At 34.7% G+C, this 14,438-nt stretch overlaps 1 protein-coding gene across 1 annotated transcript; it reads right to left on the bottom strand.

Moving 5' to 3' along the window:
• Positions 1-3,180: 3,180 nt before the first annotated feature.
• Positions 3,181-13,957, bottom strand: LOC308420879 (glyceraldehyde-3-phosphate dehydrogenase-like; the record flags this gene model as incomplete). The annotated part of the gene is made up of 3 exons (XM_080917151.1): positions 3,181-3,226; positions 13,374-13,723; positions 13,784-13,957. 3 exons carry the CDS (start codon positions 13,955-13,957, stop codon positions 3,181-3,183), a joined length of 570 nt encoding a protein of 189 aa, XP_080773277.1.
• Between the last annotated feature and the right edge of the window lie 481 nt (positions 13,958-14,438).

The raw sequence follows: 14,438 nt of genomic DNA, 5'->3' as shown, positions 1-14,438 counted from the left end.
CTCTCTACCTGTTTGTCTGCCTCTGTCTCTGTCTTTGTGTTTCTCTTTCTCTCTCTCTCTCTCTCTCTCTCTCTCTCTCTCTCTCTGTGTGTGTGTGTGTGTGTGTGTGTATGTGTTTAACTTCCCCCTTTTCTTTCTCTAATTGCTAACTACCATAATGGACTGCCTTAGTCAGTCTCTATCTGGACCGAGCCCTAGTCAGTCCGTCTTCATGCTGAGTCTTTCAGTTGCCTTCAGCACTGACTCCAATTGCTGATACCATACTTCACTGTCTACCTCAGTATACCCTGTAGTGTCAAAGCTGACCTTTGACAAAAGAGCATGCCCTTTTTACAAGCAACTATATCTATAAAAATAAAAATGCATATGCTTGGTAACATTGCAAAATTATTTAGAATATGAGTCCCTACTTAAAACCCAAGAAAGACTGGCATATGGTGAAGACATAATAAAGAACAAGGGAAATTCTGGGCAAGAGATCATAGATGGTAGATGATGGTAAGTTAAACAACCTCTAAGAAGCAAGTCAATAAACAGTGTTCTCCATGGTGTCTACCCTCAAATTCCTGCCTTGAATATCTTCTCTGATTACTCTCAACAACGGAAGGGGACCTGAGAGTTATAAGCAGAAGTACTCCTTCTCCCCACTTTTCTGATGCTCATGCTAATTTATTGCAGCAATGGAATCCCCAATAACACAAGGCGATAAATAAAATCTAAACATTGCAAACTCAAAATTGTTCTTCGTAAAAAAGCCCATGGGGATATTTGAATCACATAACCAACCTTGAAAAACAAAAACCAATAAAAGTCGACATATATTTGGATGAAATTGTTTTTATTAAGCTGTATGATGAAGGCTTTATGATCCATGTATCTACAGTGTTCAGATAGAAACAAGTACAGATTTTTTGAGACCTTATATTTTGGAATCCTAAACTTTTTGGACTGGAACTTTGTTTTACAGAGCAGAAATAGGTTAATGTTACCCAGATATGCCATGATTATAGATCAAGATATAATGTGTATATGATATTGTATAACAGGTAAAGATTTCTCAGAACTCCATTAAAGGATTTATTAAATACATTTAAAGTGCATTCATTAAGCTTCCCATTGAATAGCATGGATTATAACAGCTTTAGTGTATCTCAGTACTATTTCAGAAAGGCTCTTCTTCCTGGACCAAATGTTTTTCACCATTTCTTGATCATGTATCATGGCTTAACTGATATTGTCTTAGGGCATACTCTTGAGAGTGTGCTTTCTACACTTACTGAGAGTCACAGAGGTTATTCTCTCTTTCAGTAACTCTGATCTGAAGGCCTCCATATCAGAAGTAACGAGAGACACTGAAATACACATAGCAATTAATAATGTTTAATTACTGAATCAGGGTGAACAATAAGGAGTGTAAATATATTCCTAATTGTAGAATTTCATTGAAACTAAGTTATGCAAGATACACAATAGTCAGAACAATGGCACAGATGGCAATTAACCAAAATCACTATAAGCTATAAGAACATTTATATACATTAGGTATTCAACAATGTGAATGATAAATATGAATTTTGCTATTTACAAGGTTATATTTACTATAATAAAGACTCAGACTATTTACCATAACAAAGTAGAATACATTATCAATCTCAGTTTACAAATTAAACCATAAAGGTACCAGATTGTTTTCTATTAAGATTTTGAAAGGAATAATATATCTAAACTAAAAATAAAACTTGAAAGGTACTGAATGAAAAGTGTGAAAAAGCAAGTGTATGTAGAAGAAATCATTTGACTTGTAAATACACTGTGAAAATTATGCAGAGGAAAAACAAAGCACAAATATATGTGCATTGTACACTACAAGCATATGAATAGTATTAGTGTCATGGTGTGTGAACAGTGTCACAGTGTGTAGACAATGTCACAGTGTGTAGATATTATCAGTGTCATGATATGTGGACAGTGTGTCGCAGTGTGCTGGCAGTGTCAATGTTAGTGTGTGTCCACTGTCATTGTCAAAGTATGAACAATGTTAGTGTTTTAGAATGTGGACAGATGAAGACCATAAAGTTGATTTAAAAGAAAAGTATGTTCACAATAAAATAAAACAAGTGCAAATCACATGGAAAGATGATCAAAACTTTTGAGCTTACCCAGAAGCATGACTCATCCTTCTTCACAGAAGAATCATCCTCACTATTCTGGAATCCATGTGGCAACAAACTACATTAGTAACACTCTCCACAGAGTGGAGACATAAAACCTCCGAAGAATGCCAGTGACACACATTTACTTCAATATAAAAAAGTCTCCATATATACATATGTAAGTACAGATACTATAGATATGATGAAATTGTTGAGTTACAGAAATAATTATGTTATTTTATGGCTGATAGTTAAATGGTCAAACACAAATAACCTACAGTTATATGTACTGTGAAATTTTTGGCAGTATTATAAAACCAAGTAATATTTGTTTATACATAAGAGAACATATTTTCATATGTATTATTAAGTGGAAATTAATGTTATAAATTTCTAATAACATTACTTTGTAAAAATGAGGTAAATAAGAATATATTACAAATATTTATGGGTATAATGTAAAAATTGATGAATTAAAACTGATAAGACTAATGGAGTGCCAGGAATAGGTAACATAAAGATGGAACCAATATTTTTCTAATATATTAAAAATATAAATTTAATTTTTATCAGAGATCTAGTGTAACTTTCTCAAATTGAAACTCCAATATGCTACGATAAAATTATGACTTTCATATATACTTTTAAACATTTTAATTTTTTAGTTATATATGCAAATATACTACATCAACATAATCCTATGAACCCAAACTAAAGCCAACATAAGAGTACAGCACAATTTACAAATTAATGTAGCAAAAAATTTGTTACTAATACGAAAGACCACAGAATAAAATCCAGTTATTTTAAAAGACTAAATAGGAACTGACTTTGGAAATCATCCATATAGATACAGTATGGTTTGAAAAGTAGGAGCAAGGGAGCTACTACATACAAATACATGAATCATCACTGGGAAATGAAAACGAATAAAACTTCCAACCAGTAAGAATTACTGTGCTCTTAGTATTAAAAATGAAGAGGTAGTGGAGTGGTAGGATTTTATTACATCATGGTGGGTGAGATGTTATTCCAACAGCTTTGGTTTATCTTTAGCAACATAGAGTAAGAAACTAAAGCATAAAAACACAATAAAGCATCACACTTAACATAGAGCCAGAATATATTGATCTTTCAAATGAAGCTCATATGAGTTCCAGAATAAGCAGAGAGGCAATGGCAATACACCGTTTTCCTGTTTTTTAACTTAATTTTATATTTTTCATATTTTATGCAAATGTGCCAATTTTACACCACTTTATCCCCATCTTTTTCTTTCCCTTCCACTCCTTCTCCAGTCCATGATCTCTCATCTAGAAACCTTCCACTGAACTATATTTAATATCTTATATTTAAGATTATTAAATAATGCTTCCAAAAAGTTTTTTTTTCAAATATCTTCACTGTTATTAATTTGTCTTTCCTTCCTCTCCCTTCTCAATTAAAGTCACATTCCTCATTTTCTCATTTTTCTCTTCAAAGTACAGGTATCCTAGGACATAGGAACTGGCTACTTTTAAAAATCAATAAGTTTCACATCTGGAATTAGTGAAGAAATAATCATGAAATCAGATTTTCTGGACTAAAAACCTGTTTTCTGATAAATTGCAATCATCTAAACATATAAGACTCTGACTTAATATATTTGCTAAATATTAAACAAACTCAACTAATTATCATTTTAAAATCACAAATATACTTCTTTCAGGGTGAAAACTGCTAGTTTATATAATTGATATAACTAGTTTTTATAGCTGTAATGTACCCTTTACAGATAATTTATTATCACAAACCAATAAATTTCAATTGCATGAAATAAGAGTGATTATATTCACCACAAAGAGAAAAAATTCCTATTTACCAAGACTACAAATAAATTGTTGCTTAACATAAAAGTTATATCCTTTAATTATCTACGTAATATATACATAGGTCACTGTGAGTAAATGTCCTTTATTCTGTTATTAATGTTTAGTAGATATGTCAAGTGACAATAAACACATCAATGTTTCAATCAATCAATTTTCAGAAGTAACAAATATTTATAATTAATAATATATCCTATATTTACCTATTAAAAATGTATTTAATTTTTAACTTTATATGTTTCTTATAAAAATTTGTAAAGTAACATTTACATAATCAAAGTAATTAATATAAAGATATGTTGCAAGAACATATCTAATTAATGAAAGCAAATAGAACTTGGAGCTGATACATTATAATTTGTCAGTCTATAGATGAAGAATAAAACTATAATTTATAGTTTTATTTATAAATTATAATTTATCAGAGTCTATAGATGAAGAATAAAACTATAATTATTTCTGGGAATATCAATCAAGGCAAGGGGTAATGAAGCATAAATCTGTATAATTCTGATATGCCGGCACAAAAGGAGTGAAATGAATGATGCTTCCTTATCCAATGAACAAGTTATGAGATGTCATATTGAGCAAGGTAAATATTTGAATTATATTTTTAATGAGATTGCAAAAGATCTAGGCATGATGGTTCATATGTTAATTCCAGTTTTTACACAGATGAAGGGATGAATTTAAGCAAGTCTGAGACAAGGCTGTAATACCTAATAAGAATCTGGTAAGCAGAAGCTACTGAATATAATACAGAATTTTTCTGGTTGTTTGAAAGATAACAAAGGTCTTTCATATGCAAATCCCTGAGATTTTCAATGATAAAAATACAAAAATATATATAAAAGAAAGAAAACATGATTATAAAAATTATTAGAAAATAGTAGTAATTTGTTCTCTGACTACACAAAATCATGACATAGGCATGCATATATATGCACTTGCATGTGCACACATTCACATTCACACACACACACACACACACACACACACACACACACACACACACTCACTCACATTCACTGACAGAGACATAAATGCACACACACTCACAATCACATTCACACAAACACACATAAACCTGTCTTCACCCTTCCCAAAAGATCTAATATGCTAAGGAAAAATTAACTTTTTCAATCAGATTTCTTTTTGTTAAGAAATGTCGCTTGAATAGTTCATTGGGTTACATTGCCACTGAGGATTTTATTAGATTCAGAGGGTACCTTGTAAGAATTACGTGCAAGATAGTACACAATTTTATGTATATTTGTCTAGAAGTTTCTATATAGGAGAATAATATTGATGATGATAATAACCTAACTTGTACTAAGATTTAAGTGATAACAATGACCTGGTTACAAGTTTGAAAAAAATGAGAACATTTAATCTTTACAACATATAGCTATGAAAATTCACACTTGTCTACTGCGAAAAATAAGATATTTTATAAGTTGGCAAATCAATGTTGATTTCCTAATTTTGCCCCAGGATATGAAGGACAAATTATATATCAAAACTATAAAGTAGAAAGAGGAAGAATAAAACTGAACATAAAGCAATCAATAGCCTACGAGAAATTCCATCTCTGACTATGACAATGATTTGATTTCATTCAATGTGTATTTTGAGCTTGATTGTATTCCTATTGCATTGTACCATAGATAAATTTACTATTAATGTTCAAAATATCTATGAAATATAACCTGCATAGATAATAAATTATTCATAATTACACAGTTACTCTTTCACATGGTGACAATATAAATTCTAATGTTTAGTCCAGTGCTTCTCTGGGTCATCTCCTTGGGACTGTTGAACATTTCATTATTTTATTATTGGATATTTTATTTATGCACATATCAAATGTTATCACCTTTCTTGGTTTCCCCTCCAGAAACCTCCTATCCCATCCTCCCTCCCCATTGCTTCTATGAGGGTGATCTCACACACACCCACTACAAACTCTCCTTCCTAGCATTACCCTGTACTGGCACATGGAGCCTTCCCAGGACAAAGGGCCTCTCCTCCCATGATGACTGACAAGGCCATCCTCTGCTACATGTGTGGCTGGAGCCTTGGGTCACTCCATTTGCATTCTTTAGTTGGTGGTTTAGTCCCTGGGAGCTCTGGAATGTCTGGTAAGTTGATATTGTATTTTTATAGACAAGAAGACTGATTTCTACAGAGGGTAAGAAGCATGATGAGAGATATATAATGAATGGACTATGACCTCACATTCAAACTCAACTGCTAAATGAATGTCCTATAATGATTTCAGTACAAAAGGTCCCAGATGCAAGGAAATAATGCAGATTATCAGAATGCATATTGATTTGTTCTTATGCATAGTCAAAGCTCAAGCAACCAAAAGTTTTGTAGATGCCATTAACCTTCACAGATTATGTGGAGTTTCCTAGAGATATCTTAGATTAAGAGTAAAACTTGGAACATAAAATTGTTCTACATCTGTGTTCTATGTGTGTGTGTTTATATATGTACACATATATCAATATTATACATTATTCATCACATATAATGGATAAAATGCATAAAATCTTCATTTCGTCAAACATGTTTCATTGCATATTTTTAAATTGGATATTGATGACATTTTATGAGTATTTTGAAAATAAAGAAACTGACAGAGAAGAGGGAGCAGAAAATGTTGTGTCATCAAATAGTACTTCATCTGTTTGTTTTCAGTTGCCTAAGGCAAAAGGCAAGCTGTTATTGTCTTTCTCATCTTAATTTAGTTTTTTTTTAAAAATGATTTGTTCTCTAAGGTTAATTATGTGTTTTTTAATTTAAAATGTTATTCCCTAAATAAGAGTGAAAATTATAAATTGTTTACATCATGATTTGTTACTTGAATGATCAATATTTCTATAAGAAAGCTGGAAATCTTGTCTAAAACTAAGAATCTCACTTTCTAAGATAAGCTCCTTTTGTGAGCATTTTATTGACAAACTGAGCCTTTTGTCAGTTTTTTGTAATATATAGTGGTAAAAATATATTTCCTAATTAAAAGGCAGTATCTCAAGTAAGACAAGTGTCATAATATAAACACTTGGTTTGTTGATCACTGCTAAAAAAAAATTAAATTACAATGTTTAAGAGTTTGCTAGTAAATATGTAAATCATTTGTCTGGGGCTTTCTAGTATTTTATTTGACCTAGTTATCAATAATAGATTGGATGTAGTTATTACTCAGGATGTATGAATTTGTAGTGAGTGATTAATTAGTAACATTTTTCCTCTTTGAAATATTCCAAAACAACTATTCTATCAGTGTACAAGAAACTACATATATCTTCTAGGATTCTTTGTTCTTTTCTTTTGATTATACTTTACTTCTATCATTATTTTATATGTTAATTTAGTAAGTTCCTTTATTTTACATATCATAACATATTGTATAATTCAATACAAAATACCAGATTAATATATGATAATTAATACAAGTTGTATTTTTTACTAAAATATGTCTATAACTTCTTGATTAAAAGGAAAAGTTCATTAATTATTAACAAGGTATTTTTAAAAAGTGCTTGAAATATGACATATTTGTTATGACCCAGATTCAATGATATAAACATTCAGTTTAAATTCTTCATGATATTGAATGTGCATTATACACACCCATATTTTTTGTTTATTTATATTTATGTTTATTTATGTATTTGTTTATATATATTTTGAAATTACTCAGGGTAAATGCCTTAATTTATTTCAAGTCAAAACAATTGAGAAGTTATAGAGCACAACACATTTTTCCAAGCAGTGATCCACTGTATCTCTGGAAACTGTCTCTTGAATTTGCTTTATCTGTCAGCCAGAAACTCAAATATATACAGAGTGTGTACGTTTAAATATTGTTGTTAGGATTTGCTCATTTGGAGCTGAAAACAAAACAAACTAAACCAAACAATTTTCCTAAACAAACAAGCCCAACTCCCCCCAAAAACATGACACAACATTAAATAAACACCATAGTTTACAAACTCTTTTAGCCTGGACTTATCTTTAGACTTTAGATGTGTGTATCAAGAATGTATTCATGAGTGTGTGAATTGAACCATAAGCCAAATGAGAACCCTGACATAATAGCCTGATACTGGGTTTTTAGCAATGGGGAGGAAGAGACAGGATCGTCTTCTGAATTTCTATGCATCTATACTCACCTAGAGAAGTGTACGTTCATTGAGAGAGACTTCTTATAAGAGTGTATATCCCTGTAGTTCTTTCCATTCATCTCAGATTTTCTCAATTTCATCCTTTCGTTCATAATGAAATTCCAATATTCCTATGCACAACATTTTTATTATCCATTTGCATATATGTTTATGGACATATATGCTAACTGACAAGATCAATAATAAAACACAGGAGAAGTAAGTCCTTAGTAGGTTATAAATTCATTTAGATGCCTAGGAGTCATATAGATGGGTGAAATGTATGATCTGTTTCTAGCGTTCTGAATAGTCACCACAATTAAGCCAATAAGTGGCTGTACTAGTCTACATTCTCGCAAAGAGTAAATAAAATTTCTCCTTTCCCCATAATTTCTGCACATTTGATAGCTTCATCATAAGTATCTTTATATGGATGAGATGGAATCTCAATGTACTTTTAACTTCTATTTCTATGGTGCTAATGCTGTTGAACATTCGTTAAAGTGCGTACTAGTCAGTAATATTTCTTGTTTTGAGAAACGCTTATATAGTTCCAAGGCATGCTATTTGAGTTATTCATTTTTTCAGTGTTTAATTCTTTGGAGTTCTTTATGTATTTTGCATATTAATCCTTCACTGAGAACACAGGTGAAAGGTGTGTGATACTATTCCTGGAGAGACTTGGATAAATATTTGTTCACCATAGGGGGAAAACTGAAGGCAGGTTAAATTGAATATAGGACCCAAGTCTACTTGGTGAACCAATGAATTTTATATGGGTTGCATAGAGGAGTATTATTGAATTGATAGTTACAGGAGCAGAAATAAGAAATAAGTAGCAAAAGTGGTGCATAATATCACAGGTGACATCTCAATGAAGCTCATAGCTGAAATATTCAAGGGTTAGAGAGGGTCTTTTCCTGGTGAATAAGATGATCTCAGATACTTAAATGCAGATCATGTTCTAAAAGTCTACTTTTTAAATCTTTTATTCTTTACTAATAATTCCATTTGTTTACATCTCAAATGATAGCCTACTTCCCGGTTATCTGTCTCCACCAACCCCCATCACACATCTGTCTTCTCCCCTCCCTGTTGACTGTATGAGAGTGCTCATTCACCCATCCACCCATACTCTCTGGCCCCATCACTCTGGCATCTCCATACAATGGGGGCATCATGCCTCCCTTGGACCAAGGGCCTCCCCTCCTGTTGCTGTCAGGCAAGGCCATCCTCTGTCACATATGTATCTGGAGCCATGGATCACCCCAGGTGCACTTTTTAGTTGGTGAACTCCTCTGGGAGAACTGGGAGGACCAGTCAGCCCATGTTGTTCTCCCAATAGGATTGCAACCCCCATCAGCTCCTATTGTCCTTCCTCCAGCTTTCCACCAGGTTTCTTCAGCTCACTCTGATTGATGGCTCCATGCATCCATATCTGCATTGGTCTCTTGCTGGTCAGACTTCCTCAGAAACCACCATAGTAAGGTCCTGTCAACCAAGCACCTCTTCACAAGGGCAACAGTATTGGGTTTGCTGTCTGCATACATGATGGATTTTCCGGTGGGGCAGTCCCTGGTAAGCACTTTCTTCAGTCCCTGTTACATGTTTTGTCCCTGTTTTTCCTTTGGACAGGAACATTTCTGGGTTAAAAACTTTCAGATCGTTGCATGGCCCCATCCCTCGACCAGGGGTCGTGGTCTCAACAGGTTCTACACGCCTCTTCTGCGTGCATTTCAGCTAACAATCTTCTATTCAGCTTTCATGGCACATTGTTTCTTCTGAGCCTCTTCTAGGCTGCTCAGTTTTTCTGAGGCTACTTTTTTTATTATGTAATTGTTTTGTTTTTCCTTACCACCCTCTAACTATTCCATGTCCTGTAACTCCTACCACCCCTGTCTCCATGAGGATGTCCCTACTCCTGCAGACTCCCCATCCCAGCAGACTTCCCCACTCTCTTGAGGTTTAGGTTACCTTCACTGACTGAACCCAGACCCAGCAGTCCATTAGTTGGGTGTAAATATCTGCATCTGACTCTTGGAACTGCTTGTTTGTTATTTAGAAAGGCAGTCATGATAGGTTATTTATATGAGCATGTCATAGCCTCAGTAATAGTGTCAGACTTCTAAAAGAATTTTCAGTGCTCTTAACCTAGGAGCCATGTCCCCAGCCTGAGACTACTTGGTAGTTCTTATTGCTTATACAAGTTGGGAGATCTAGTGTTTGGTGTTATCAAATTTCAGGGACTTTCTGAATCTATTGGGTTTTTTAGTTACTAAGATTAATGAGCTTAAGTTCTATGATGTTGCCTCCAATTGCATATACTCTTGCCTACAGAATTTCCTTCTGAGACTGAGGTTTTATTTCCAGGAAATTGTTACATAACAATGGCATATATTTTTTTCATTCTGTAACCACATTTTTACAAAACTGACAGCATCTTTCACTGTACAGAGATATTTTTTCTTCATGAAACACCATTTATCAATTATTGATTTTTATTTTGTAAGTGACTGGAATCTTATTTAGAAAATCATTGCCTCTTCCTATAATATTTAGTGTATTTCCTAAATTTCTTTTTAGAAGCTCCATGTTTTTGTGGGAATATTGATCAGCTTGGTATTGTATCCTTGTACATGCAGATGCCCACTTTCCCCACCACCATTTCTTGAAGATACCACCTTTTCATCTCTGTAAGTTTCTGGCCTCTGATAAAAATAGAGTAGAGAAAAATCAGAAGCTACTTTATTTAAACATAAAAAACAGGGTAACCGGAGAATTGAATGAACAGGCTAGGCCCACAGAGACAATCATATGTTCTCCCTCCTGTTTGTCATAGCTCTGTGTCCTTAGATATATGTGGTTTACTTGGAATATCAATAAAAGCCCAGGAAACTGGAAAGGGACCATTGAGTAGGGAGAGGGATTGCTTTAAAGAGGGGAGATGTATAAAAGAGATGGATAATAGTAAATTCTAGAGCAGGCTTAATATAGTTTGGAAAGTTTAGGAAGTTGGGACAGAGAAGGGAATGGGAAAGCAATGTTAAAATAAAAGGTGTCTGTAATGCCATACGAACATCTAGAACTTTGCAAGTAAACTATGAAAAAATTAAATTTTATTCAAAAATTAGAATGGAGGAAATTTATATTGCTGGATATTGCTTCCCTTAGAGTTGTTTATTAAATAAAAATTCATGTCAGAGGTGTGGAATACATACTTATTACTTGTTCATATAAGAGTCTATTGAAGCCTGAAAAACAATGTAAGAATTTTCTACTTCTCTTTGTTCTCTACCAGAAGAAGGGGAAAAGCCACTATTGCTGAAAATACTGCCCACTGTTGTTGTACTATAGAGAGAGAAATCAAGCGGGAGGTAAACTAGAATTTTCCTCTCTGATAGGTTGTTTTCACAGCACTGAATCTTCTATAATGCAAGGTATGGAGAATAAAACCATATACCATATACTGTCTTACCCAGATATTGGCTACATATGAGCTACAGTGTCAACTTGTAAGGCAAACTGTGTTCACTCATGAGTCAGTAGTGTGGGTGTGATGGAAGATAACATCTGCTCTATGATTGAAGTTGAAACCTCATTTTCAGGAAGGAAATCATGCCTCCTACGTTAGTAATATCAAAAACTCATGGCTGGAGTACAGTCAAGACACCAGGGAGATATTTAATAGAATGCTTATATAAAGAGACATGTCTGCAAGAATATCAAGAGCAGGTTTGGGATTTATATCTATGAGTTGTTAAGGGAGTCTACAAAAGCTATCAAACAATAAAAGTTTTTGTCTTTACTCTTTTTATGTTTGCAAAATCTAGGCTATTTTTCCCCAGATTGCTGGATTAACTTTTGTTTCCTCATCATAATAAAACAGGGGGAATAAAAGAATAAAATAATACACATATACATTATGAAACTTGTACAGACCACACAACACTTTTAGAATTTTGGGGAAATAATATTTTCTGTTTATTATTCCATTCAGAAAAAGTTTTTGGTTTTGTTGATTTTTTGTATTATTCTCTTTGTTCTTTTTTTGTGTGTGTAGATATTTTTGTCACTTACATTTACAATGTTATCCCCTTTCCTGTTTTCCCCTCTGGAATCCCCCTATCCCTTCCTGTTTCCCCTGCCTCTATGAGAGTGTTCTCACATCCACCCATCCACTTCTTCCCATCTCTCTATCCTTGCATCCCCCTCCAATGGGGCATTGAGCTTTCACAAGGCAAAGGGTCTCTCCTCTTCATGATGCCTGATAAAGCCATCCTCTGCTACAAATGTTGCTGAAGTCATGGATTCCACCATATATACTCTTTGGATGGCAGTTTAGTCTCTGGGAGGTCTGGGGGCTTTGGTTGATTGATGTTGTTGTTCTTCCTATTAGGTTTAAAACCCATTCAACTCCTTCAGCCCTTTTTCTAACTTCTACATTGGGGAGTTCATTTTTAGTCAGATGGTTAGTGGAGAGCATCTGATTGTATTTCTCAGGAGATAGCTATATCAGGCTCCTCTCAGCTTGCACTTTCTGGCATCCACAATATTATCTGGGTTTGTTGACTATATATGGGATGGATCCACATGTGGGGCCATCTCTGAATGAATTTTTTTTCAGTTTCTACTTTACACTTTGTGTCTGTTTATTCTCTTTGAATATTTTGTTTCCCCTTCTAGGAATGACTGAAGCATTCACTCTTTTGTGTTTTATCTTCTTGAGCTCCATGTGGTCTGTGGACTGTATCTTGGGTATTCTGGGCTTTTGGGCTAATATGCATTTATCATTGAGTGTATACCATGTGTGTTCCTTTGTGATGGGTTAGTTCCCTCAGGAAGATATTTTCTTGTTCCATCCATTTGTCTAAGAACTTTATGAAATCATTTTTTGTGGGTGCAGTGGAACTTTATTGATGATATTCAAGAGAGTAGGGAGGGCTCCCTAAGCCCCTCCTATTATTATGGACGTCTGAGATGGAAATTGTGAGGGGGATGCTTGGTGTTGGGGACAGAGTTGGGCTGGGACTAATTAGCAACTGAAGACTTTACTTTCCTCTAAGTATTCTTGCTGGGGGTGGGGGGTGAGTTGTCCATGAATTTTTTTCTCCTTAGTGGCCAGGTAGGCAATGAGATCAACCACTCTGTTTCTATAGCTGTATTTATTATCATACCAAGAAATGAGCTTTACACAGTTGTCATTGAGAACTATGCCAGCTCCAGCACCAAAGGTGGAAGAACAGGGGTTAAGGTTGAAGTCAAAGTAGAAAACCTGGTCCTCAGTGTAGTACAGGATAATCTTCATGATGTCATCATACTTGACAGGCTTCTCCAGGCAGCATGACAGATCCACAGCAGATACACTGGGGATAACAACATGGAAGGCCATTCCAGTGAGCTTGCGATTCAGCTCTAGGATGACCTTGCCCAAAGTCTTGGCAACATCAGTGGATGCAGGGAAGATGTTCTGTGCTTTTCCATGACCTTCACCCCACAGCATTCCAGAACGGCTGTCCACAGTCTTCTGAGTGGCATGAACTGTGGTCATGAGCACTTCCATGATGCCAAAGTTGTCATGGATGACCTTAACCAAAGGGTCTAAGCAGTTGTCAGTGAAGAATGCATTACTGACAATCTTGAGTGAGCTGTCATATTTCTTATGGTTCACACCTATCACAAACATGGAGGCATCGGCTGAAGGAGCAGAGATCATGACCATTTTGTTTCCACCCTTGAAGTGAGATCCAGCCTTCTCCATGGTGGTGAAGATGCCAGTAGACTCCATGACATACTCAGCACCAGCATCACCTCATTTGTTGTTAGTGGGATCTTGCTCCTAGAAGATAGTGATGGGCTTCCCATTGATGACAAGCTTCCCATTCTCAGCCTTGACTGTACTACTGAATTTGCCATGGGTAGAGGCATACTGGAACATGTAGACCATGTAGTTTAGGTCTATTAAGGGGTTGTTGATGGCAGCAGTCTCCACTTTGCCAGATCCTGAGCAGAAGGCAGCCCTGGTAACCAGGAGTGCAATATCTCCATATCCTTTCACACTGACCTTCACACTCTTTTCTAAGGGATAAGGCTGTCACTGCACAAGAAGATGTGGTGTTTTTGGAATAAGGAGAAACAGAGAGCTGAAATCATTGTTTTTAATAGCTGGGTAGTATTCCATTGAGAAAATGTACGACTTGGTTTATTTCAGCCATGAGTTTGATTATTTCCTGCCTTCTACT

Source organism: Micromys minutus (genome assembly GCF_963924665.1).
Source record: "Micromys minutus genome assembly, chromosome: 5".
NCBI classification, from domain to species: Eukaryota; Metazoa; Chordata; class Mammalia; order Rodentia; family Muridae; genus Micromys; species Micromys minutus.
The sequence above is the reverse complement of the archived record's forward strand: the minus strand, read 5'-3'. Positions and strand labels throughout refer to the sequence as shown.